The sequence below is a fragment of the Achroia grisella genome, unplaced genomic scaffold (assembly GCF_030625045.1).
Source record: "Achroia grisella isolate CSIRO2021 unplaced genomic scaffold, CSIRO_AGI_Agris_v1 utg4142, whole genome shotgun sequence".
Lineage (NCBI taxonomy): Eukaryota > Metazoa > Arthropoda > Insecta > Lepidoptera > Pyralidae > Achroia > Achroia grisella.
In genome coordinates, this window is record NW_026712849.1 from 19987 (window position 1) to 46192 (window position 26206).

Sequence of the window (26206 nt, forward strand, 5' to 3'; positions counted from 1 at the left end):
ACACCGGCTCGAAGACGCGCGGCGCGGGCCGGCGCGGCGGCGGCGGCGCCGCGAACCGCGCGGGCGGCGGCGGGCGCGGCGCGACGCCCCGCAGCAGGCCGGCGGCGGGCGCGGCGCGCGGCGCGCTCGCTGGCAGCGGTATCACGTGCGCGGCGCCCGGCGGCCGGCCCGCGGGCGCCGCGCACGCGCGCAGCGGCAGCCCGTAGCGGAAGTAGCGGTCGCTGTAGACCACGGTGGCGAGCGCGCCGCCGCGGCTCTGCAGCAGGTTGTAGACGGTGCGCGACAGCGCGGCGGGGCGCGGCGCGCGGCGCAGCAGCCGCGCCAGGCGCGCGAGCCGGCGGCGCGGCGCGCGGCGCTCGGCGGGCTCGGCGTAGAGGCGGCGCGGGCCGGGCGAGGCGGCGCGCGGCGCGTGTCGCAGGCGGCGGCGCGGCGGCGCGCGTCAGTCGCCCAGCGGCCGCGCGCGCCTCGCGGCCTCCAGCGCGTGCAGCACCTCCAGCGCGGCGCCCGAGCTCCACGCCTGCGTCGGGCACGAGCCGGCGCACGGCGCGCCGTCGGCGTTAGTGAGCTCCGGCAGCCCGCGCCAGGGCGAAGCTTCGAGCGCGGCGAGCAGCGGGCCGAGCGCGGCGTACGCGGCCGCCACGGTGCGCGCGTAGCGACCGTTTTCGTGCGCGAAGGCGAGGCGCGCGCGCAGGTAGAAGCCGAGCGGCCACACCCACTCGGGCCCCTGGTGGTAGTTGAAGCCGTGCGCGACGCTCGGGTCGTCGCCGCCGTTCGCGTTGTCGTAGTCGCCGCGGTAGGCCCAGTCGGCCGGATCGAGCGTCTTGACGCCGAGAGGACCGAGCAGCAGGCGCTCGACGTTGTCCAGCGCGGCCCACGCGTGCTTCGGGTCGAACAGCTCCGGCGCCACGGCCATGGCGACGGGAAAGTTGCAGCGCAGCTGGTAGTCGGCCCAGGGCTGCGAGGCGCCGTGCGAGTCCTTGTAGATGGCGCGGCGGTGCACGAGGTCGGGCCGGCGGTCGGCGGCCGAGGGCGCGGCCGGCACCCAGTAGTGGCGCTCGAAGTTGAGCCGGATGCGCTCGGCCCACTGCGCGAAGCTCCAGGCGGTGAGCGAGCCGTCGCGGTGGCGGCGCGAGACGCCGGCGTGCGGGTACCGGCCGGCGCGGTGCTGCGCCGCCAGCCACGCCAGCACCGAGTGCGCCAGCGCCACCACCTCCACCGCGCTGCCGTCGCGCGGCGTGGCGGGCCGCCCGCGGTTGCCGGCCGTCTCCGAGGAACCCATCTTGTCCATCCAGGTGCCGCAGTTGGCGTCGTTGCCGCCGAACGGGAATCCGGTCTCCGGGTCGACGCCGATCTGAACGTTGAATCCCTTGTCCGACATGTGAGCGTCGATCTTGCGCCCGGCGTTCCTCTCCCTGAACACTAAACCCTGGGAAACGACAACGATATGGTGAGCGTCGGCGATGTCGTCGTATGCGTCGGCGGCGGCGAGCCTCACCTGGAAGTGCACCTGCAGCGCCTCCTGCACGACGTCGTGCAGTGGCTGGTCGGCGGCCCCGGGCGGCGCGGGCTCGGCGTCGTCCTGCGGGAACAGTCGCGACACGGGCTCCGTCAGCAGCGCCGTCCCCTGCGGCGCCTCCGAGCAGTACTGCGACAAACGAAACGTCAGTCGGCGCTCACCACGACCACTCGCGCACACGTACACATCCACACGGTACCTGCTTGATACTCTGCAACCACCACCACACTGCGTCTCTGCAGTTGTACCGCGCGTTGATTCCGCCGTCCAGCAAATTCGGTATCAGTCCGTGACGCAGACAGGCCGCGAAGCCGAGGATGTGAAACCGAGCGTCCTGAAATAGGAATAGGAATAGAAATAATTTTTATTCAAATAGACTTAATATAAGCACTTTTATCACTATTATCTAAATAGGATTTCATCAACTTTAGAGCTTCATTTTTAATATCGTAATGTTCAAGTTTGAGTAAGAGTGTTTCGTGATCGACGCAATCAAATGCTTCGGAGAGGTCACAGAATACACCGATAGCATTCGGAGATCTCTCCCAACAGTCAAAAATGTGTTTCATTAAAGCTACATCAGCGTCAGAACCTGAACGAACCGGTATAAAGTCGCATCAGTCATATGAGAGTCGAGTATCTCGCGATAGAGACGGCGAGGAGAAGGAGTCACCTGGTAGCGACCGGTCAGCAAAAAGAGGCCGCGCAGCGCGATGAAGGTGTCGCGGCCCCAGCAGCGCATGTGGCCGACGGAGAAGTGCGGCAGGCCGGCGGCCAGCGTGACGCAGCGCGGCGGCGGCGCCGGGCGCGGCGGCGGCAGCGCCGGCGACGGCGGCGGCAGCGGCGCGGACGGCACCGCGCCCGCCAGCTGCACGCTGGTGAGGGCCAGCGCGCGGGACAGCGCGCAGCCGCCGCCCGCCGCGCCCAGCCGCGCCAGCGCCGCGCGCGTCGCCGCCCCGTGCAGCGCGGCCAGCGCCCGGGCCGCGTACGTCGGCACCAGGTAGCGCGGCAGCCGCGTCACCGGCTGCAGCGCGGCGCGCACGCACGCCGCCGCCGCCGCCAGCCGCGGCTCGCGCTCCAGGCGCCGCCACTGGTACTCGAGCAGCCAGTCGCCGGCGCGCAGGTTCTCGCAGAGCGGGTGGCCGAGGTCGTCGCTCGGCCGCAGCTCGTCGAGCAGCGAGACGACGCCCTGCAGGCCGGCGTAGGGCAGCGGGCCGTGGCCGGGCACGTGGTACACGCCGCCGCCGCCCGCGTCGCGCTCCTCCGCGTCGCAGCGGTAGAGCAGCGCGTGCAGGTCGGGCAGGTCGAGCGCGGCGAGCGGGGCGAGCGCGGCGGGCGCGGGGGGCGCGGGCGGCGGCGCGGGGGGCGCCACGCGCAGCGCCAGCACGGCGCCGGGCCGCAGCGGCCGGAACTCGAGCACGGTGAGCGCGCCCTCGCGCCGCGCCGCCGCCACCATGGCGGACCGCGCCGGCGCCACGCCGCGCCGCACGTCGCAGCGGTACTCCGCGAGCCCGTTGATGTACCGCGGGTCGCGCTCGAAGGCGCCCGGCGCCTGCAGCGGCCGCCCGGTGCTCCTGCGGACCGAACGTTCCGTCAGGCCGCGCCTCGCTCCCCGCGACGGTGACGCGGAGAGTTTCATCGTCGCGGTGGGAGACCGGGCTCTGCCCAGGCGGTCGTCGCCCGCTTACTCGTGATCGACGTGCACCAGGCTGGCCTCCAGCAGGATCTCCTCGACCTCTCCCTCGAACCGCAGCGGCTTCACGTAGCGGCCGTCGCTCGCCGGGTCCGGGGCGGAGAACGCCGTGTGCGCCACCACGATCACCGACTGCCGGATTAAGATTTCTCATCAGAGTGAAGTACTTTTTAACTTTATATAATAAATATACTTAAGTAAAATAATAGTTTTGTTACTGTGCACAACACTAGAGCCCAATCAGCTGTCCCGGCCATCGACATCATAATGCCTAAAAATAACGGATATTTAGTGGAATAAAAGACCTCTTCATATTGCTCCTGGTATTTTTATTGCATTTTGGGTTCCGGACAAATAACAAATAAAAAATATTTTTTAATTCCAAATTGGAGTCACACCAAAGAAATATTGACAGGCAAACCATTCCATTAAGTAACCGGCCAGTAAATAGTTTTTTTTTTTTTTCAGAATATTTGTCACATTGCGATTGCCTATGTCGTCTACTAAGATTTTTTTTAAAGGATTGTAATAGAATATAACCCACGTTACAATTACTGATATTCTGTTGTAGTACATCATAATAGTAGTCTATTTTGGACAGAACTTTACTCCGATGGTTAGATACCCTAAGTACTCCAAGGGCATCTTATCCTTGGAGTAATATTCGATTCAGCAATAGATAGCCAATAATGAGTTATGTTGCGCTTTGCGTTAATCAACTATTATTATATCGATATGAATATTACTTATTAAATGTGGGTATGAATAGGTGTATGGGTGTGTGGGTGAGTGTGGACGGTACCTGCCGCGTGTGCGGGTGGTGTCGCGTGACTGCGAGCACGTGGTCGTCGAGCTGGTCCACGTACAGCTCGCTGTGGCCGGCGGCCAGCGACAGGCGCAGCTCCAGCAGCGCGCGCCGCGCCGCCACCAGCCCGCAGCCCGCGTCCACCGCGCCCCCCGCGCCCCCCGCACCCCCCGCACACTCACCGCCCTCCGCCCACTCCGTGTACAGCCGCGACTCCGACACCACGTCCACCTGTCGACACGCTCATACTTGTTATATATACAAAACTGGAAGCCTTACAGAATACTTTAATAATAATTTTATACATATAAAACAAACTATTTAATTAATACATCCTTCTAGATGTAAACACAGCATGCATAACTTAATTTTTACACACACAAAATAACACTATAGAAGAATAATTTGCATTAATAGAGAACTATGTTATAAAGCTTCTTGTATTTCAAGAAAATTACAACTTAGTGTCCGTTTACTATTCCTGACTGATGCTCCGAAAATATCAAATATGTGTCTGACAATATTGTAATTCTCACATATTCGATATAACGAAAAGAACAAAGGACCCAAATGGGAACCTTGAGGAACGCCCGAAGGTACTACTCTTGATTTATATTAAAACACCACCGCTCCTGTCATCACACGCGTAGCATAACGAGTTGCGAACGGTTTCTTAGGTAGGAATCGCACCACCTCAACGAAGACCCACAGATACCGGCGTGTTCTAATTGATTAATGAGTATATCGTGGTTCACGACATCGAAAGCTTTGCTAAAGTCAGCGTAAATCGCATGTACCCTCTCAAGCGCAAGTAAAATATCGTTTGGGCAACTCAGTAAATCGGTCCGATTCGTCTCGGGCGTCGGCGTCACATCTAGCATCGAAGAAGGACAGTCGGAGATCGTACGGTAGCCGCGGCGCGGAGGCTGACCTGGTGCGGCACGAGGTCGTCGTAGCCGCGCGTGGAGCCGGCGGCGCCGGGCGCGAGCGCGGCGAGCGCGGCGCCGGGCAGCAGGTCGAACACGCAGCGCGCGGCGGCGGGCGCGGGGTTGTCGTGCGACGCGTCCAGCAGCAGCGCGGGCGCGGCGCGCGGCGCGGCCGGCCGGCGCGCGGCGCCGCGCAGCGCGCCCACCGCCCGCGCGCCGCGCCGCACCAGCCGCGCCAGCTCGCCCGCCGACCGCGCGCTCTGCGACTCTGCGACCGATAGGATCATCACATCGACGACGATCGAGATCATTGTATTATGAAACAGGCGAAAAGGATTGTCAGCGATGCGGACCGATGACCTCATCGCTAGCGATGTATCGTGTCAGTCGACCTCCACGCGATTCCCCCGAAAACCATCGTGACAAATTCCAGGTGAATTTACCACGATGGGCTAACTGACCTGACCTCGTTAGCACAGACGGGTGCACCATACCATAATCGTACATCAAAAAAAAAACGTGACAAAACAAAAATGACGAAAACAGCGTTTACCGCGGATCAGCGCCGAGATGCCGAGCCGGTTGACGAAGATGTTGTCGACGTGCTCCGAGTTGGTGAACAGCTCCGCGACCACGTACAGGTCGGGCTTCACGTTGCGGGCGCAGTCCAACATGTACTCGGCCACCTGCCACGCGACCCATTAGATAATATATAATCTTAAGTTCTATATGTGTCATTTAAATATAATCATAATTTTTGATACAAAAATATACTTATGAATATATTGATCATACTATAATATAAGGAGCGCTTCCGGTCACAATACGCGCCTAAAAGATATAATATCAAATTGTATTGGTTTCCCCGCTCTTGCGCTTCTCACTACATACATCCTACACATCGATGTTCGAGGAAAAGTAATATTTTCCTCGTTCGCCAAACAGCAACTAGTGGTATTTTATACTTCAGTAAGTGTTGAAACTTAACAAATCTCGAGCAACTTATTGTTCGAAAAATAGGTCGATTCGATCGCATCGTTAATATTATGTTTGAATGTGAACGTAGTGCGTGTGTGCCATACGTTATATCTATACACACGATAGTGTGTCAAGCCAAGGTCGAGTAGCCACTTTTGACCCCTCATATATTGAGATTTGCGAGATACATATGTGCTCCAAATGTCATAAACACTTATCAAACTGGTATTTAGACATTAACGTGTGGGTATGTGTGTGTGGGGCACTCACGTGTAGCGGCGTGGAGTGGCAGTTGTCGAGCCGCAGTCCATCGAACAGCTCGGCCGTCAGCTCCACGTACTCGCGCATGTGAGCCCACAGGAACGGACTGTCCTCCGGCCGCGCACCGTACCTGAGTCGGGACAGACGGTTATACTTGCCGCCCAGATACAGCACATACACAGACAACATCCACACTGATACAAACGATCACACTCGTGTATACGAATGTTTGGATCGAGCAAGGAATCGAACCTACGACCATCGTAAGATGGTGTGTCCAATCGCTAGACCACCGAAGCGTCGATGTCATAATGAGTACATGTAATTATAGCTGAATTCGCTCACATCGACCAAGTAGCTATACATAAATAGAAATAATCTGTATTCAAATAAACTTAATATGAGCACCATTGAATAGTTTTATTTTTTCATTTTACCACTGATTCGGAAAGTAGTAGTAGGTAGTCTTATCACAAGAAGATCAAGCGAGAAACACTAAAAAGACTGAAAACTACATATTTAGAAATTTTTATGTGAATACATACAGTAACATAGCAAATTTAACATGAATAATTTAAGTTACTCGAGTAACAAAATAAATCAGTCATGAAAGGGGACCGACGAGTCACATACCGATCCCGCGTCGGACTGAGATAGTCGTTTTATATGACAAAATAGGTCGGAGAGGGTCGGTTAAGTTCTCACGATCCATTCTCAGCGGTAGTACCGGCCGGCCAGTGTCGTACCTGAGCTTGACGCAGTCGGACCAGGCGACGAGCTCGCGGCGCAGGTAGGCCCGGCCGGCGGCGGGCGGCGCCGCGAAGTCCTGCAGCGGGTCGGCGTCCAGCAGCCAGCCGCTGTGCGCCATCACCAGCGCCGCGCGCGCGCCGCACGCCGCCGCCTCCGCCTGCGCGGCCGACAGCGCGCCCGCCGCGCCGCCCGCCCACAGGAAGTACCTGCACGTACGCCGCCGCCGGACCGCGACCTCCGATATTACAATCTCGTGCAAAATTTACCGATCGCTTATTTGGAGCCAGTTTTGACCCTTCACAACTCAAAAACTCATTCACATAAACGTGTCAAATCTAGACACGCGGCAGCGTGTCAAATCTAGACACGCGGCAGCGTGTCAAGCCGAGTTTCAAGTAAACTGATAACTTAGATATTGAGACTTGTGAGATACATACTTACTAATATGTATTTTATAAACATATCAAACGGTTATTTAGATATTAACGTCCAATAATCGTCATTTACATAATCACTGATTGACCTATAGATCAAAATTCTAACCCAGTTCCAAATGACATAGAATCAAATTTGGAAAGGAATAAATCAGAAACTGGTAAAATTTTATTATAATTTTTCGCTTAATTGATTCTATTTCATTGGCCGATATATTGGCCGATTACTAAAATTATATGAAGATGCATATATCACAATATTGAACTTGGCTTTCATTTCACATTTATGTTTTTGATGGGAAACCATTATTACGTCGTCCGACAGGTCATATCAAAAATATATAATTTTTAGAAATCAGGTACCACAATTATTCTTCGGAGTGTGGCCGAGAGACTATTTATAATAGTAAAATACATGTGTGCACCGCCGACATCTCACCTCGGAACCAGAGGATTCTTCTCGCTGACTTCTTCTATCTTCGGCCCGTCCGATTGCAGACGAAAATACCTACGGTGACATGTAACACAAGAATACGATTAATACGTTCGATAAAAAGTAAAATTTGTAATCGAATGAAAAATAAGCGTCGGTACATCGAGCGACCCGTACGGGCCGTCCCGGACGGGTCGGTGGGAGCCGTCGCAGAATGCGGGGCGGGCACTCACTGCATGGTGGCGACGCAGTTGTCGATCGCGGCCCGCAGGTGTCCGCGCAGCTCGTCGGCGGCGGCGGCGTTGAGCTCCTCCAGCCGCCGCCGCAGCTCGTCGCAGCTCCGCCGCAGCCGCGCCTCCTCGTCGTAGCAGTCCGTGCGGTACACGTTGTAGAGCTGCAGCGCCAGCTCCAGGTCCACGGCGGCGTGCAGGCGGCGGTACTGCGGGTCGGGCAGCAGCTTCAGCTCGCCGCCGTCGGCCGCGCGCACCGGCGGCACCCTGCACACGAGCGGCGGTGAGCGGGGGCGGGGGCGGGGGCGGGGAGCGGGGGCGGGGAGCCGGTACCCGACCGTCGCGAGCACTCACTTGTTCCGCGCCAGCTGGTAGAACTCCTGCACGATGCGATCCACGTCACACGTGAACATCTCATGCAGGCGCAGCTCCGGCACCAGCTCCGACTCCAGCAGATGTTTGATGGCCTGCCGACCGTCATGACTCGTTATGAATCAATGAAATTTGCATCGTACCTCTCACAGAATATACCGCGGGCTCTCACCTGCACGTGCTGGTGGGTGGTGACGGCGGGCGGCAGGCCTCGCGCGCGGAGGTCGCCGCGGCCGACGGCGGCGGTGAGGCGCGCCAGCAGCGCGTCCAGCAGCGCGGCGGGCCGCAGGTGCGGACACGTGCCGCAGTTGTACGTGGCCTCCGGGTGCTCCGTCAGCCACGGCGTCTCGTTCGCCGTGTGGTTCAGCACCACGTCGCTGATCGACGCCATCTGCACGGGCGCACTTGTATCGTCGACGAACCTTATACTACCGATGCGATTTCGCAGATGCGAAGCAAATTAAATAACACAAGAGGAAAAAAACAGTTGGGTTTTTTCCCCCGATTTTATGTCCTGATTGTATTTTTGAGTCCCGGATTAGGGACGGTATGCGCATCAAATCATATGCAGCACCGTTAACAGTGTTCAAGTTTCCGCACTGAATATGTTTGGCTTCACGCATGCTAATGACAGCGAAAGAAAACAAAACAATACAAATCCATTAATAACGAAACAATATTTTTTAGGTGTTCGCGACGAAAGACTAGTCAGGTGATCGGTACGGCACGTACCTGCCATTCGTTGCGTATCTTGGAGATGACGTTCTCGACGTCCGCGAAGGTGGCCTCGCGGCCGGAGTCCCCGCTGTACCTGGGGTCGAGCCGCAGCCGGTTGGCGATGCTGTAGCTGGAGTCGGACGCGCCCAGCTCCTGCGGTATATCAAGACGCATAATAAAATATTTAAAGTTCGAAAACGTACTGAAATATAGAAACCTCCGTCGTCATGTACGAGCTCCAAGAGGTATAAATTCAAATTCAAAATATCTTTATTTATGTAGGTCCATTACAGACTCTTATGATATGTCAAATCCACCGTCAGTTCGGAACGATTTCGAAATGAGAAGAACTGACAAGAAACTCAGCTCGTTTTGTTTAATGTTGTACATATTTACAATAATACTATTATATTTAAATTCAAATTTGGGAGAATAGAGTGACCACCACCACATGCTATATAAAAAAAAAATAAAAAAATCTAATCAGTGTTCGCAACCTGAACATACCAGTCCCCACAAGCAGCACCCGTTCACGTGTATGATGGATGAGCCAGCCATCATTGCACTCAACCATATTAGAGGGAGCGCATCGACCCGGCCCACCACGCCGCCACAAGTTTGTACTTTATAGCGAGCATGACTGTTTCAAGTTACTCCACTACGTCATTTATATTATTTACAGCATAAACTGTACCAATCACAGTTTTCACCCATTACAATATTTAATTTACATTATTTAAATTACAATATGTCATTACTAAATTTATAATAAGTTTGTTTAGTGTTAGAGGTATATAAGGACGGGAGGGTGTGCGGTGCGGGGGAGGAGGCGGCGGTACCTGCACGGGCGTGAAGTGCAGCATGGTGTAGCCGGCCTCCCGGGCGACGCGCAGCACGCGCGGCCAGCGCGGCAGCGGCCCGAGACACTTGGCGACGACGGTCTGGCAGCTCACGGCCGCCGGCGGCAGCGCGCGCCCGCCCGCCGCCACCGTCGGCGGCACCGCGAACCAGCCCGAGCCCGCCGGGCCCGCCGCCGACTCCCTGCGGCCGGCGCCTCACACATCTCACACATCTCACACACCACTCCGTGCCACGCATGTCACCACTACCTACTCCTATCACGTTTCCGTGCAGTGAACCCTAACATTTTTTAAATGTTTGCCCGTTTGTGCGTTACTAATCTCGGGAAGGGCTCGACGGTTTTGGGCGCGGTCTTCGCTATTGTATTGTGGCAAGTTTCCTTAATGTATGTTTGTTATTTATAAAATAAAAAGTTATAAGTCCATGGATCGAATACTAGTAATATACGCATTATCTGATGACAGTTGAATGCGCACAGAGAACGTATATAAGAATCAGTTTGTGTCAAAGAACATCTTAAAAGGTAGTGTCGTCGGACTGAGCTCTCTTACGGACGACCAGTTGAATGAGCAACCGGTCAAGGTCCGACCATCGAGGACCGATTTCCACCCTGTCCAAAAATTACAAGGTAGTTAGAATAGTTATATTGATACTAGAAAACTTCAGCTAAGGTTTCGAGGGTAAATTGAAGGACAGGACGCAAATTTTGAACGATAGATCTTATAGCACTATAACTTTTTTTTTTTTAGGAAATTTATTATAATAGGTTTTCTACTGCTAACTACACGGCCATGTAGTAAATATAGACAGCGCTATTTAGATATTTTTGTTTTAATCTCTAAATTGCGGTTTGTAGATACAATAGATAGCACTACAAATTTATTGTGACATACATTTTGTACAACGCCATCTAGTAAGCAGTAGATAACCTGTTAAATAAAACCACAGATAACATAATAAAACTAAAGTTTATAGTACATAAATATTTTTTTTTCCAAAAAAATAAATCTTTGAGAGAGTTCTACTCCTCAACACACCCCCGGACCGCAACTGTCGTTTCATAATACAACTATGTAATATTATGTTATCTGTGATACAACTGTCTTAACAGTTTTAGAAGTTTTCGGTCGAGACGAAATTAAATTCGTTCTCTTACTCCTCCCGCTCGCTCCCAGCGCCGGAAGCGGGCGGTGAATGTAACAATCGAATCGAATATAGTTACGCATTATCGTAGACGAAGTAGTAGTGGAAGGAGCCGGCGCGGGTGAGTCGCAGCTCGCAGTAGAGCTGGGTGTCGGTGACGAGCACGCCCGCGCCCAGCGGCTCGCCGCGCGCCGCGCCGCGCCACTCCAGCCCGTAGTACTGGTTGCGGACGAACTCCGCCTGCTCGCCTTTGTCGTCCTCCGCTGAACACCAAAGCAAGTAGCGAGTCAACAGAGCAGCCGGCCCGGTCGCCGCCACGCGCCCCGACCGATAGCGAACACTTACGGTTGTCCGACACCACGTAGTTGGTGTAGAGAAATACTTTTCGACCGAGTAAACTGGGACCCGGGCAGAATTGCAAGTAGTACCCTTTTTTGAATCTGAAATAAAATATATTAGCAAGAATAACAGTTACATCTCGATTTCATAACATACAAACGGAGTTGGCCAAATGATTTACAGGCTCTAATTAAAATACCAATTACGAAATACACTCAGATATTAGATGTGTGTGTGCTCAAATTAAATATTATCAAATTTAAACGGTAAACTGCTTATTTTTCATAATCAAGTTTATTAATCATAATTACTATGTCTAAATTATTTCAGCGTCTGGTATAAATAACTAATTACGGTTTAGATAATAATTGTAATTGTATTATAGATTACTGATACTGTAGGTACCTGTAGAGGGTGGCGTCGTTGTGCTCGCCGTGCTCCAGCGTGAGGACCCTGGTCTGCGGGCCCTCCGCGGCCGCCTCCGCCGCGCACCGGTCGATCGCCATCTGCCTCTGTTGACAAACACCCAATAAGATTAGCGTAAAGATAGTAATAAGTTATACACGTGTAAAACTGTTACATGTATCTCTATGTATTTTGTTGTTTACTTTTGTTTCGTACCCCATAAATTAATATAAAATGTCGTATGTAAATAAATAGTAGCAATTTCTAGGAAATTAATATCCGGGGCTTTATTAAAAAGAACCCCCAATAGGTAAATATTTAATGGCATGTATGTTACTGGTCACGGACGTGACCTTTTAACGCCGGATCGTACCGGTTCGTATATTCCGTCCAGTGATGTTTTTATTGAACTACATGAATGTTTGCCATTTGCCAGCTGACCGCGTTGCAAGTGCCAACCGTGAGCTAAATACATGAATAGCACCACGGACTTGTGACGCACGAGGTGCCCTTATGTATTGCTAATTCCTACCTCCGTGTCCTGTAATTTCGAAGTGAGGGGATTTTTAACAATGGGCACAAGTGGCTCCACTGTTGGTAATGGACCATGCCAGGTCGACCTCCATACGATCCACGTAGATATCATCGTAGTTTTCAATGACCGGCTAACCGGCCTGACTCAATGCGCATCTTATCATCCTTATGTGGCTACCATGATTATAGGTAGTCTTAAGTTTTATTTGTCTACAAATAATTTCATTTCAAAGTAACATGGGGTATGTTACTTTGAAATGAAACGAATTGAACCAATTTCAATGCCATATAGTTACCCTTCAAGCAGAAATAACCTTAGAAAGGAAGCTACTCGGAGACTGAAGTATGTAAGATTGCCAGACCACTTTGTATAAAGTCTGTCTTAGTATAAACGTATACACAGTACCTGCAGGCAGGGGGGAGTTGTTACCACACTACACGGTATACAGAAACATTACCCTAAGTCGCGCTTGACTACTATAACGTATCTACATATAAATGTTATTTTATATACTGATTGTAATGAGTCAATACTATTTAGTATTATTAGTAATATTTATAAAAATACTTTATTAGTTATTGAATTTATGTTTAATATCTAAGTACCACCACACCAAAGAGATGACTTATAATTTTATTCACTAATAGTTCAATCAGTCTCGAAGTCACGTCCATCGCGACCAAACCCTGCACTAGACTTCACTTGTACCTTTTCTGTGACGGCTTTTTCCTGCACCATTCTGATATATTCTGCTTTCTCGCGAGTCACCATGTTCGGTAGGTAGATTGTAAGCACCGATCATGAAAACCCATGTGACAGCAATTTTCGTTTAAACGTGGCGGCTGTGCTCCGCTCACTTATATAAACGTGGCGCTCGTACACCGGAACCGCACCGCCTCCGTCACGGGCGCCGCGGACCACGCACAGACAGACACTTGCCATATTCACTTACATTCTCCCCTTATTATTTATTTATTTGTTGAATAAACTAGAGCCATCACCACCAAATCTACAAATGCGTCATTTTATTTTTTGTGGATGATAATGGAATGCTACTCCTGCTATGATAATATGGTATATTGCAGGCAATGAGATCATCTATCCACACTACTAACAATCCCATTTTCTAGCACAGATGTGACATTAAGTAAACAACTTACTCAACGACCCAGGTAAATAAACGGAATAAAAAAAATGCGATATTGCGATTTGGGTTTACACACCAAGGAAACTGCCCTCAACTGCTACCTATGACACACTGGGTACTCTTATGTCTCAATAATTTATAAACAAAATGTTTTTAAGTGCTTCTATGACTTGTATTGTTCAGTATTGATAGTATAGAATCGATTTAGCCTTACTAATATTATAAATGCGAAAGAGTGTCTGTCTGTTTGTTACTTTTCCATGACTAAATAGCTAATTTAAGACGACTAATATAAGGTATCTAAGGTAAATGTAAAATCGTGTAGCCTTGCATAGCAGCTAGTATATTATAATTGATTTAACCCAAATCGTTGTCTAATGCAAGTAATGGGCTGTGTACCCTACTAAAATGCTAATAAACAAGGTAAGTATAGAAAATGGCATTGTGCAGTATCATATGTTACCTCTGAACTGCAGAAAGTTAATTTGTACAAGCCGCTTAACATGTTCACATCGCTTCAATGTACATACAACACAAACTATAATTAAAGTAACAGATAATATTAACGTGATAATAAATTATTATTTTATTTCCTAAGAAACCATTACATTAACAGCATTTCCACTCTATCATAGACAGTTACATTCCACCACAAGAATTTAATTAAATTTATAGTAAAGAGTAATACCAAACAATGTGTGTATGCTTAGGGTTCATCAATACAGACATTTCATGATGAGAAGAAAAATTCTTGTATAGTTTAAAACAATCTGTTCATTTATATTTTTTAAATTATATAACGAATTTTAATACAGTTTTCAGCAATGGATAGAGTGAATCAAGAGAAAGGTTTATATGTATAATACATGCGTGTTATAGTGTAGAACAAGCCTAGAAATTGAAAGATTTGTAATTTATCTGTGTAAAGCTAGGACGGGTCGGTAGTTAGAAATAAATCCCAAAACCAAACCACCTAATAGCAGTTATTATCTCCCAATTATATGGTAAGATATGGAGTATTAACGGGTTGCTATGGACTAGACAGTGTTGATAGTTGGTAACAATGTTAGTGTTGTATTTCTATCTCAAAACACAAAGGGATGCAACCTGACACTACTGGCTTTGTGTGCAAATGTTGAGTGTTGACCCACTGAATACATGCAAGTTAGTAAGGTAATATCCAGTATTATTGAATACAAAAAATTAGACTTAGTTTATAGTATCAGTCACATTAGTACATAACAGACTGCATTTTTGCAGTTTAAAAAAAATTGGCTATATACACAATATAAAACATGCACTATGCATGGTCAAAGGACGCCTCAGTAGCATACCACACAGCCTTACTTCCTTAAAATTTCCTTCTGCCTGAAATAATCCAGGCTAATTTAGCAGGAAATCTATTTCAGAGAAATTCAAATTGTTTATACTGATTGTAATTACATTGAGTTTGATAAAATATAAGATTTGAATTTTCTTTCTGAAAATACCATGATTGTTCCACCTGCACCCATGTCAATGGGTAGCCAGAGAATTTAATAGTATTTTGAGATTATTAAACTTATAAATAAATTAAATAGCAACTTTTGTAGATCTCACGACTCACTAGACAACAAATAAATAGTTTATTTGTTTATTTAAGCTTTATTTCTTTATAGTATAATTACATTTTTTAAGCATACATTTAATTCCTTTCCTGTGTGGATTAACAGCCTCTTCTGACTTGCTCCATGATATTCTGTTCATAGCCACACTCATCCCATTTTCTCCTGCTACATCTTTGATGTCATCGGACCATGTTTTCCTCTGTCTCCCTACTCACCTTTTGCCTGTCAATCCTACCCATTTTGTTAGTTGGTAGTCCACCCAGTCCAGTCTCTGTACCTAGTACCTTCATGACCTCCTATATCTGTCTTAAGCTGAAGTACGACTATTATTTTAGTTTTCTGTATAAACATTATTTATTTTGTATACATATTGTCTGAAAGTGGTTTCATTAATGAGAAAAATCAAACACTACTTATTGTATATTGTACAACGTATAACACAAGTATTACTGTCGCCAGCACCGTCCACAGTTCTTTAGTTCCATCTAATTGATGATTGATTAAATAGATGTTCGTTAAAATAAAATCTGGTACCTTGTACTGGTTACTGGACAGCTGGTGATCAACAATATTATAGAATGACCTTTATTGATTTATCTTCTGTAAGATGTATTTGTCAAATATTGAATAAATATTTTTAATATAAAAAAAATTGTAAATTTTTTGTAGTGATGGTAAATGATAACAGATGATAATGACAGATAAAAATAAAAACAATGTTGACATTTTTGTCCTACGTTTGACCTTTCTTCAGGGTTGCCTATAGTACATTTGCTCCAATTTTTTTTACATAATATTCTTGTATTTTTGTATATACGGGTAATGAAACGGTGGGAGATACCTACATGCTTAATATAGGAAATTCAAATTATATATAATGAGATTATGAGACTACTGCCTTCCTTTTTTTGTTTTTGTTTGTTTATCCTTTAACGGAAAGGCAAAGGGAACTGCGCCCATACAGCCATGTCTGCGTATCCCTTATTTTCTTGATTTTCTTATATATATATTTAAAATCTTGAATTGTTGATACACATACAATTGTTGTACAGTGCAAAACTGTTATTGAATTTCTTAATAATTCCTAACGAGAGCGCGGGACCCGCCCCCCACCATAGCAGACCCCAAGCAGTCCCACGAATAGAGATCTCTCTGCATAGAGAACCCAAGCGTCAAAACTTCCCCACAAATGGAATCCCCCGAACGACGACGCCCCGAAATCCATCACAGCGAAGAGCACATCCCGCGCTCACGCCTTTTTCTTCTACTGCGTTCCTATTTATTAATTTGAAGTGTTTTTTTTTAATTTATGAATATAGTATGGTATATTGCTGGCAATGACTCTACTAATCGACATTACAATGTCTTGCCCTAAATTTAAAGTAATTATGATGTGGTTGAGTGTCCGGACCAATAAGGCTTTCTTTACATTTCCAGATGTGTGTGTGTGCGAGTAGGCCGGTTTATTGGGTTTCCTAAAATATGATTATGAGTAAAGACGGTTGGCGCATTCGTCATCCTCTCGAACAGAAGTTAGTTATTGTATTATTCAACTAAATAAATATGTTGATTCGTTTATAATCGTGCTATTTTTACTAAAACATGTAAAGTTGTGCAACGTTTATTTAAAAGACCAAATTTCTTATCGATTCTTTTTGGTTGAAACATCCTTCTGGATGAGTTGTGGAATAAAAGAAATGCAGATAGAGCACAGAACAAAAAAGTAACACTTCTTTGTTCTCTGGGATATATGTAGGTAGTTTATGTACGTGTACAAAGTAATTATGTGTACAAAGACACAAGTAGAGTTGCTGATTTCAAAAGGTATTTCTTCATAAAAAGAAGTCTAAAAATCTCGTACGTTGGTTGCCCATTATCGTCCAGCGGTTATTATTATTATTAATAACTTCAGTCAGTCTACCCGGGTTGTAGACATTACAAAAATAATTAATTTTGGTTTACCCATTATAAGAAATTTTGTAAATGAGAATTAAAATGAACTTTTAATTTTTATTATTAACCTTTAATATTTAATTGTATATTTTTTCTTAAATTTGATTTTTAGATATATTTATATATCATGATTTTTAGATTTTTAGTTACATATCATGTGAGGAAGCCTCTTCGGAACTGCATTATGTCTATGGGCTTCACGATAAAATTTATGTCAAATTTTGTCATTAAAATTTGTGAGTATCTATAATCTGAATTGGTCTGTGCTTTGACAGTTTGACGTTCCTTGATACTCTCTTTTCAATTCTTTCATTTAAAAGTTGTTGTCAGTATGGTGAGTTTTTATCTAATTTTGTTTTAAATCCATTGAAATCGTGATAAAAACTAAATATTATTTGCAAAATATGATTTTCCTTGTTAAGACAAGTCATGAAAAATCTATATTGTACTATATTTTTATATATTCAATTAGTTTGTACATCTAAATGTTGTGTTAATTAAAATATATATTTATATTCTTTATATTTCTATTAATTATTGTTTCATTTAAATTCAACAATATTAATCTAGAACTTTAAAAGCCGTCTATAATGTGATTTAAATATTTACCGGTAACATAAATAGGTTTTAAGGTTATAATGTAATTGGTGTTGCCTGTAGGCTCGCGGTCCTAAAAAGCACTTGAAGCGTTTAAACGCACCCAAAGCATGGATGTTGGACAAGTTGGGCGGTGTGTACGCCCCGCGTCCGTCCACTGGTCCACACAAGCTGCGAGAGTGCCTGCCCCTCGTCATATTCCTAAGAAACAGACTCAAGTATGCCCTCACCGGTAACGAGGTACTCAAGATCGTGAAACAGCGTCTCATCAAAGTCGATGGCAAAGTCAGGACTGATCCCACATATCCTGCTGGATTCATGGGTAAGTTGAGTTTTTATTATCAATTCATTTCAACATAAAATTGAACAATCTTCTAATATATAGCATCGTGATAGTGATATTGTCCGTTGATAGCGTCCCTTCGTCTCACCGACACGCTTGTGGCTGAAGATATTAAAGACATTCCCCAGCATTATAGTTTGTTTGTGATATATACATTTAATAGCAATAAAACTGCAGTGTTGTACATAACATTATTCATTTGTTTCTTAAGTTTATAAAATATTCAACATTCATAATAGTAATTTAGACAATGTATTACTTATTGGTTATCCCAGTGATAGTGTCATGACACAGTAAGGCTGGAGTAGTCCTTGATAAGGACCTTCCTATAATACCGGCTTCATTGTCATCAACTGCAGGTATTACAATTGAAATATAAATAAATTCATTTACGATTAAGTGGGCTGTATGCATTATTGTCATCTGCATGGTATAAAAAAAAAGGAATACTATTGGAATTAGTTATATTTGTTTGTTTTTTTATACTACTATGGTGGCATACAAGCTTACGGCCCATCTGATGTTAAATGGTTACCATAGCCTATGGACACATGTGCATTGCCAACACTTAAGAAACCTTAATATACATGATTAATATAAATACTAAAAAAACCTTTTTCTCTTGAAACATCATCATGCAGTAGTTTTCCACATTATTTACAAACAACAACACGGTACACTTGAGACATCCTTTTTTAATTTTTCTTTGGTAATTATTTCAGATGTGGTTTCTATTGAAAAAACAAATGAGCTGTTCAGACTTATCTATGATGTGAAAGGACGTTTCACAATTCACCGCATTACTCCCGAGGAGGCCAAGGTAATAATGCACATATACAACTTTTATTATATTTTATTTAGTGAAATAATCTAGTAATATTAATCTCAGTACAATTCACACAGCACCATCTAAACCCAAGTTTAGCTAGCTAAAGCTTGTGTTTTTTTTTTAGTTTTTTTTTCATAAATACATGCATATTATACATAGAAAACATCCAGACCAATACAAACAATCATAATCATGATTACAAATATTTGTACCATGCGAGGAATTGAACACGCAACTATCATATGTAAAGTGGTGTGCTAATCAGCTAAACCACCAAGGTCATCAATGATCTTAATCTTTTAATATATTGAAATTGTTATTAAGCTCCTAATTCACACTGGTAATAACTGCCCCATAATGTAGACTCAAACATTTTTTATTTTGTTGTCTCTGCTTATCAGCAATCACTAACAAAATTATAATCAATATCAAATTTAACAAGGCCCTCTGGCTTCATAGCTGAATTGAGAATTATAGTGCTCTTCAACAAATTGCACAGAATGACTAAAAAAGATACTGTGTCTTGTGTCCTTTATAGGCATTTTGTGGGGTTAGTAGTAATATAATCTTAATTATGATTATATTTTCATGAGTATCAAAATTTCATAGTTCAGTGCAAAGCATTGTTTTTTTGTTTAGGGATCTGTTCAACATGTTATAATTCATCTAGAGATATTTTTCTTAAAATTATGAACAGATTGGATATGAATGTTAAGTCAGCAACCAGTGATGTATTAGATATTTAAACAATATTGTCATTTTCATTCATTTATTAATTTTAAATTACTTTTGTGATTCAACAGTACAAGTTGTGCAAAGTAAAGAGAGTGGCGACGGGGCCTAAGAACGTCCCCTTCCTGGTGACACATGACGGCCGCACCATCCGCTATCCAGACCCCCTCATCAAAGTGAATGATTCCATACAGCTGGATATAGCCACCTCCAAAATCATGGACTTCATTAAGTTTGAATCTGGTAAGTTTCAGATCACTTAAATGAAAAATGTGCATGATAGCAGTGTTCATTTTCATTTAATGTTATAAAATTAAATGAAAATCCTGCACATGATCAACTTGTATAGGTGTAAATGTCTACATAAACAACTATATATGTACACTATGTAAATAAATTGACTACCAAAAATATATTTATATTTTTGTAATTTGTATGTGTGTACTGAACTGGACGTTATGTATAAAATATACTTACTGTTCGTAAGTACTTAAAATGTTCTACAGAAATAAATGATTTTTGGTTTGATTTGAGAGACAGTAAGTGTACTTATTACGCTTACTGTCTACTTTAAAATTGAGTTTTTATAACAATATTCTTCTGCTGTTGTGTACATTATCAGTTGAAGTTCTATTTTTGGGATGTAACTAGTATGAATCACTATTTCTCTATTCTGATTATGACATACTAGCTGTTCCAGCGGTTTCACCCGGATGAAATTCAAAGCATATGTATTATTTTGCATTAAAATCCGTTCAGTAGTTTTCGCGTGAAAGATTAACAAACAACCATCCATACTCGTAAACTTTCACGTTTATAATATTAATAATGTTATACGAATTAGTATGACAATATTTGTGTGTCGATTTATGATAACCAAACTGACAATAAACAACGTGACACCATTGATTATTGTTGTAATGAATTAATTAATGAAGGATTAATATGTAATAGTATGTAGGAAGCGAAAAAGCTAGCTGTGGCTAATCGAATTAAAAACCTCATTTAGAATATTAATTTATTTGCTACGACACCCTCGTCTGGAATCGTGTTCCGTCTGTGGTGGGTGAGCGTGGTGAGCGTGGTGAGTAGTGTGTGTGTGCGTGTGTGTGCAGGCAACCTGTGCATGATCACCGGCGGCCGGAACTTGGGCCGCGTGGGCACCATCGTGTCCCGCGAGCGCCACCCCGGGTCCTTCGACATCGTGCACGTGCGGGACTCCACCTCACACACCTTCGCCACCAGGTACGCGGACTCCCGCGAACATTACGGTTTTGTTGATCAAATTTTATATACATTTACATTTCTATCACTCCTCAACACGACGTTGAACGGCAAACTAGACTAACGGCAGAAGTGGCCGTCCTAGACATATGGACCACAGAATACATTGTGACGTCTGTCATACTTATCATTTGTAATATGCATCGACATTTTGTAAATTCTTTGGATTATTTTGTAAACTTACGACCCCTGTGGTATAGCGGTTTAGCACACCGCTTTGCTTTCTATGGTCGCCGATTCTATTCCTAAAACGTGTAATTTTGTATTCATCGATATGATTATTTGTATTAGGTAAATACTACATAGAAAACACTGTAGATGTTTTCTATGAAAAAAATGATTCTGTATTTATATCAGTTATCTAGTATTCATGAAACGAGCCGGGCTTGTTTAGAACTGACAACACTGTAGTAGTTACCGAAAATGATCCTGGATTAATATTATTATTACTGCAATATCTTAACCTATACACTGGTACAGAGCTTGCAAACCTGTTTAGCTGCGGAATTAGGTAACACAAAAGCACCTATGTTGACCACTTAGTTGATTCTTTGATCATTTACATTAAAACAACAAACATTAAGTTGAAGTCTATTTAAATTAAATAAATGAAAAAAAAAACAATCTGTGGGAGTATCCATGGCTCTGACTGAACTTAGATTTCAGTTTCCTATATTCAAACTTCAATAAATTATATTTTAGAGAATTGAGAAAAAGAAAACTACAATTCAATATATGACTAGTTTAAGATTTTCATCCTATAGACATTTTGTAACTGTTACATAGTAGGTTGACTGTAATGCTGTACAATACTGCAATAGTTAGTTAGCTTCCCCTCTGATACGCAGAGGGGTACGCACTTAAAGAGGAGGTGTAGCCAGTAGTGTGAGGTGCGCGTAGTGAGTGCGGTGTGACGTTGCAGGCTCAACAACGTGTTCATCATCGGCAAGGGCACAAAAGCGTACATCTCTCTGCCGCGCGGCAAGGGAGTCCGGCTCACCATCGCGGAGGAGAGGGACAAGCGCATCGCAGCCAAGGTGGCCGGACAGTGACCGCCACAATAAACTAATAAACATATAAAACCAATACCGACTATCATTATCTACCTCCGCTGCCATATATTGTTACTTTTATCATTTCAGCCATCAGACCCCTACTGAAACTTAAAATGACCTCACGGCCTCCCGGACAGAATGTCTCGGGGATCATCTAGCGCTACTCTTTTTCTGGAGTCTAAATATCTTCGTATATACGTGTATGGAGTTATGGGATATTTTAATTAAGGAAACCATGAGAGTAGACTACTAACATACTAATTCATTATCATCATCTTCTTCCTTAATTAACATTGAATAAAACATCGTCAAATTGTGAAAGTTATAGTAATATAATCAATAACTACCTCAATGAAAGATACAATTTCTTGATATTGCTATACTTTAGGAATTCAATAGTCATATCTTCATTTTCAAAATTCCTCTACTTCCTTAAATAAACGTCGAGAGTTAGGTGAAACCATATGAATACGAAGCCAGCAGCCATTCTATTCTCACAGTCACTAGTCCGTATACGTACTCCCTATATCTTCGTACGTAAAATTTTTTTAAGTAATTGTTTGCTTTATTTAGTTAGTCTTAGTATTACTTAAGGACTAAAATTAGTTTTGGTTTTAAATTTTTAATCACTCAATAGTAAATGACTGTTATAGAAAGAAAATGTATGTATTAGTTAGATAAGTTCTGCCGGATATCCGGCTATTCGGTTACATGGTTGGCCGAATATCCGGTATCCGGTTTCAGGCCAAACTGCTATCCGTTTCATCTATAGTCCTAACCGACAACTTCGCCCGAGGGACCTTCATGTCATATACTGACAGCAAACATTTTCATTGTTCATCTCTCTATTTAGTACCTTACAAACTCAACACCGTCTAGGTCTATAGATGTCTTGATTGCATCTTAACATAATAGAACACAAAGCAATATTATTTAATACTGTTGTCAGACAGACAACACTATTAAATAATATTTGTTTGTTATTGTTTGTGCATTTGAATGCGTCAATCTCTGAAATGACAACGGATTGATTGTCTGTCTGAGGGTCTGTGTTTCAGTAATGTAGGTACTGTGGTGGTAATCTTGTAAAATTTTATAGTTTAATATCAGCGATTTATAACCAAACGTTATATGGCTGGTTTCAGACTTGACTAATTAAAATAAAAACATTTAATTATAATTACAAATTTTATTTTACAATCGAAATGACTAGGTACTCCTAAATATATAATATATTGTCTAATAAATAATTAAAAGTTACAATTAGTTAACAACGATGATCTCGACTACGAATGACTGATGTTAGACAAACATCGATGTTTCCCGTAATATCACTCGATGTCATGTCACTGCGTTTCGGATCATCTTTTTTAGGCTGTGCCATGTTCATGTTTTCATTTCTTGTTATAGTCGATATCGCCGAAGATTTAATATCGATGTTGTTGAAGATTTAATATCGATATCAAAACATCGGCGATTATAATTTCAGCTATAATACAGTAATAATTACTTATCGCTATCCGTCAAATTGACAACACTGTCAACCCACAGAAAGAATTTAGGCGAATTCCGAAGGTTTCGAAGGAAGGAAGGAAGGCTTTCGAATTTCTGTCAACTGACTTGCCATGATTAAAGCGGGTCGCAACCTGTCATATTTATTTTGAAAAGTTCAGTCCGATTGAGATTTTTTGGTAAGGGTTCGAGGGCACCCTGAGCTTGAGGGTCTCGGGGCACTGCGCCGTTTAGCCCCTAGGTAACTAGGCCACTGATCTGGACGGTGTGTGGTGGTCACGTGGTGTGCAGTGCGGGCGCGTGCCTGGCGCGCACGTGTCGCAGCAGGTCGCGGCGCCGCACCAGCCGCTTGCCGCACTGCGCGCACGAGTGCTCGCCCCCCGCACCTCCCCCCGCCACCCCCGCACCGCCCCCCGCCACCCCCGCGTGCAGCCGCACGTGCTTGTTGAGGTTGCTGGGGTCCCCGAACGCGCGCAGGCAGTACCGGCACCGCAGCGGCTTGTAGCCCGTGTGCGTGCGGATGTGGATCTTGAGGCCGTACTTGCGCGAGTACAGCTTGCCGCAGTACAGGCACAGGTGGCCGTCGCGCGACCGCCCCCACTCCGCCGCCAGCGCCTCCAGCCGCGCCGCCGCGTCCGGCGCGTCCGGAGCGTACGGACCGTACGGAGCGTCCGGCGGACTGGGCGGGTGTCCGGCGTACGGCCGGAAGGCGGACGGGCGCGCGGCGGCGGACGCGGTGAGCCGCGCGCGGAACCTCCGCCAGAAGGCCGCCGGCTCGTACTCGCCGCACGACAGGAACAAGTGCACCTTCAACGGATTCGGTTCCTCGAACTGCGCGCCGCACTCGTGGCACACATAGTTCTTTTTCCCTGTTACGAGAATAACTAATAAATCTTTTGTCGGTGGAGGAAGTCGTAGGAGCAAGTAGGAATAAAATATTTAATCATGTAGGTTATTTTAGCCAAGTCTAAACGTCAAGTCTAATAAGCTGGCAAGAAACTCGATAGTTTTTTTTTAAAGTCAGTTTATTTACTTTATTTACTTACATAGGTGTCTCCCTCTCTAACATTCAATTCAATTAATTAACTATAATGCACGGGATTTTCATTGAATGTTAGAACAATTGAGCCGTACAAAACATGATTAACAATCAAACATAAAAACCTCTAACCTCTACTCACAGTACAATATCTTGCTCTTATAAATAATATATCCCTTTTAGTTGTCAACGTAAAAAGACACGAATATGATTCTGGGACGGAGAGTAGTGTAGTGTCAGTAGAAGGTGGTCCTTGTAACGGGTGTAGGTCCCGGCACGTACCTCGTATGTTGGCGAGCGTGAGGAACGGCAGGCCGGCGAGCGCCAGCAGCTGGTCGTCGAACCACAGCAGCAGCTCCTGACGCGGCTGCAGCTCGGACAGCAGCCGCAGCCGCAGCCGCGGGCCTCCTCCCGCGGCGTCGCCCTGCCCCTGCCCCTCCCCCTCCCCCGCCCCCGCCCCCGCCCCCGCCCCGGTCACGGCCAGCTCCGCGCCGCGCGCGTGCACGTGTGGCGCGAGCCTGGCGTGAGCCGCCGCCCGCGCCGCTCCCCCGCCACCCGCACACCGCACCCGCCCGCACCCGTCCATCTCCAGGTATATCTGATGCACACACAACAAATAACCATATAAATTTTGTAAATAGATACGTAATATACATTGAAAACACCCAGACCGATACAATCATACGAATACAAATATTTGTACTATGCGAGGAATCGTCAGACTACCGAGGCGGTCAATAAAGTATGCAACTCAGCAGTTCCGTTCGAAATCTTATTCTTCTGTGTATCTGATATGTAACGACAATTGCTCCATTAGTTCTTATCGACTGTTGCAAAGATGGTCTTAAAAATAGGCTTAAAGCTGCATATCCCTTACACCTCACCGTTCTAAACGTGCTACTATGATAGAATACAATTTTCTACAATAATTCATAAAAATCATAAAAACTATGAAATTTTGACCATAGGATCAGGCGATTGATATCTACGTTTCACACTTATCAGATTTTCTTTAAACAACTCTGTTTTTTTCTAACTGAAAAAGTCGATTTTACTTAAAATAGGATTTCTATTTAGCTCATTTCCATGAACAATTGAAGACAGTATAAATGTTGTACAAAAATATTGAGAAAACATTACAATTATAAAGAATTTTAAGTAGATTAAAACAACATTTTGAATGGAAATCTTACTTTTTTTTTTTAACATTTTCTATTATGGGAAACAAGCTAATGGACCACTTGACGGAAGGAAATCGTTATCGTTATAATTTTTGTAGTATTTTGTATGAATGTTTCGTATGCGCCAAATAAATATATATTTCTTTCTTTTCTTTCTTTCTTTATCAAAAAAACAACATGGACGATTAGTCTCGTTTTAACCTTCCCCTCATTAGTTGCCATGCCTGAGGGGTAAAGCACCCTGAAATTTTTATTTTTATTCTGAAGTCTATACATATAAGCCTATTGTTAAAAATGTCGTGTCGGGTTGACCTTTACCATCGTGGTTGATTCCTAGTGAATTTGCCTCGATGGTCTAACTTCATTTCATTCTCATCCCATCACCATCCTCTGGTTCCTCACCATTCGATACTATTTTTTTTTTATTTTAGATAATGAAATGGTGCACCCATGCATTGCTTGCGCTAACGGTTTACGCTGGCGGGGCACCAGTGGAGAATGATAAGATGAGCATGAGGACAGGTTTGTT

General features: G+C 45.2%; 2 protein-coding genes across 2 annotated transcripts; one reads left to right on the top strand and one right to left on the bottom strand.

Moving 5' to 3' along the window:
* Positions 1-439: 439 nt before the first annotated feature.
* LOC131844835 (glycogen debranching enzyme) lies at positions 440-16003 on the bottom strand. Its single transcript, XM_059193812.1, has 20 exons — positions 15687-16003; positions 11864-11970; positions 11465-11559; positions 11199-11382; positions 9955-10156; positions 9131-9268; positions 8571-8789; positions 8381-8493; positions 8030-8293; positions 7803-7871; positions 6926-7135; positions 6189-6309; positions 5494-5626; positions 4946-5208; positions 4012-4245; positions 3205-3341; positions 2190-3090; positions 1716-1850; positions 1496-1645; positions 440-1426 (listed from the first exon to the last, which is right to left on the bottom strand). Exons 2-20 carry the CDS (start codon positions 11962-11964, stop codon positions 440-442), a joined length of 4656 nt encoding a protein of 1551 aa, XP_059049795.1. The 5' UTR covers positions 11965-11970; positions 15687-16003.
* Positions 16004-17741: 1738 nt separating this feature from the next.
* On the top strand, positions 17742-21976 carry LOC131844837 (small ribosomal subunit protein eS4). Its single transcript, XM_059193813.1, has 5 exons — positions 17742-18024; positions 18768-18865; positions 19678-19849; positions 20722-20851; positions 21813-21976. The coding sequence occupies exons 1-5, from the start codon at positions 17817-17819 to the stop codon at positions 21940-21942; spliced, it is 738 nt and encodes a 245-aa protein (XP_059049796.1). The 5' UTR covers positions 17742-17816; the 3' UTR covers positions 21943-21976.
* The last annotated feature ends 4230 nt before the right edge of the window (positions 21977-26206 follow it).

Excerpts from the sequence above, each read along its gene's own strand:
- LOC131844835 (XM_059193812.1), bottom strand. The coding sequence starts at position 11,964 with ATGGCGATCGACCGGTGCGCGGCGGAGGCGGCCGCGGAGGGCCCGCAG. Across the intron at positions 6,310-6,925 it reads TCCGACTGCGTCAAGCTCAG|GTACGGTGCGCGGCCGGAGG; the intron begins GTACGACACTGG and ends GTCCCGACTCAG. Across the intron at positions 5,627-6,188 it reads GCCACTCCACGCCGCTACAC|GTGGCCGAGTACATGTTGGA; the intron begins GTGAGTGCCCCA and ends GTCGCGTGGCAG.
- LOC131844837 (XM_059193813.1), top strand. The coding sequence starts at position 17,817 with ATGTTGGACAAGTTGGGCGGTGTGTACGCCCCGCGTCCGTCCACTGGT. Across the intron at positions 18,866-19,677 it reads TTACTCCCGAGGAGGCCAAG|TACAAGTTGTGCAAAGTAAA; the intron begins GTAATAATGCAC and ends GTGATTCAACAG. Across the intron at positions 19,850-20,721 it reads CTTCATTAAGTTTGAATCTG|GCAACCTGTGCATGATCACC; the intron begins GTAAGTTTCAGA and ends GTGTGTGTGCAG.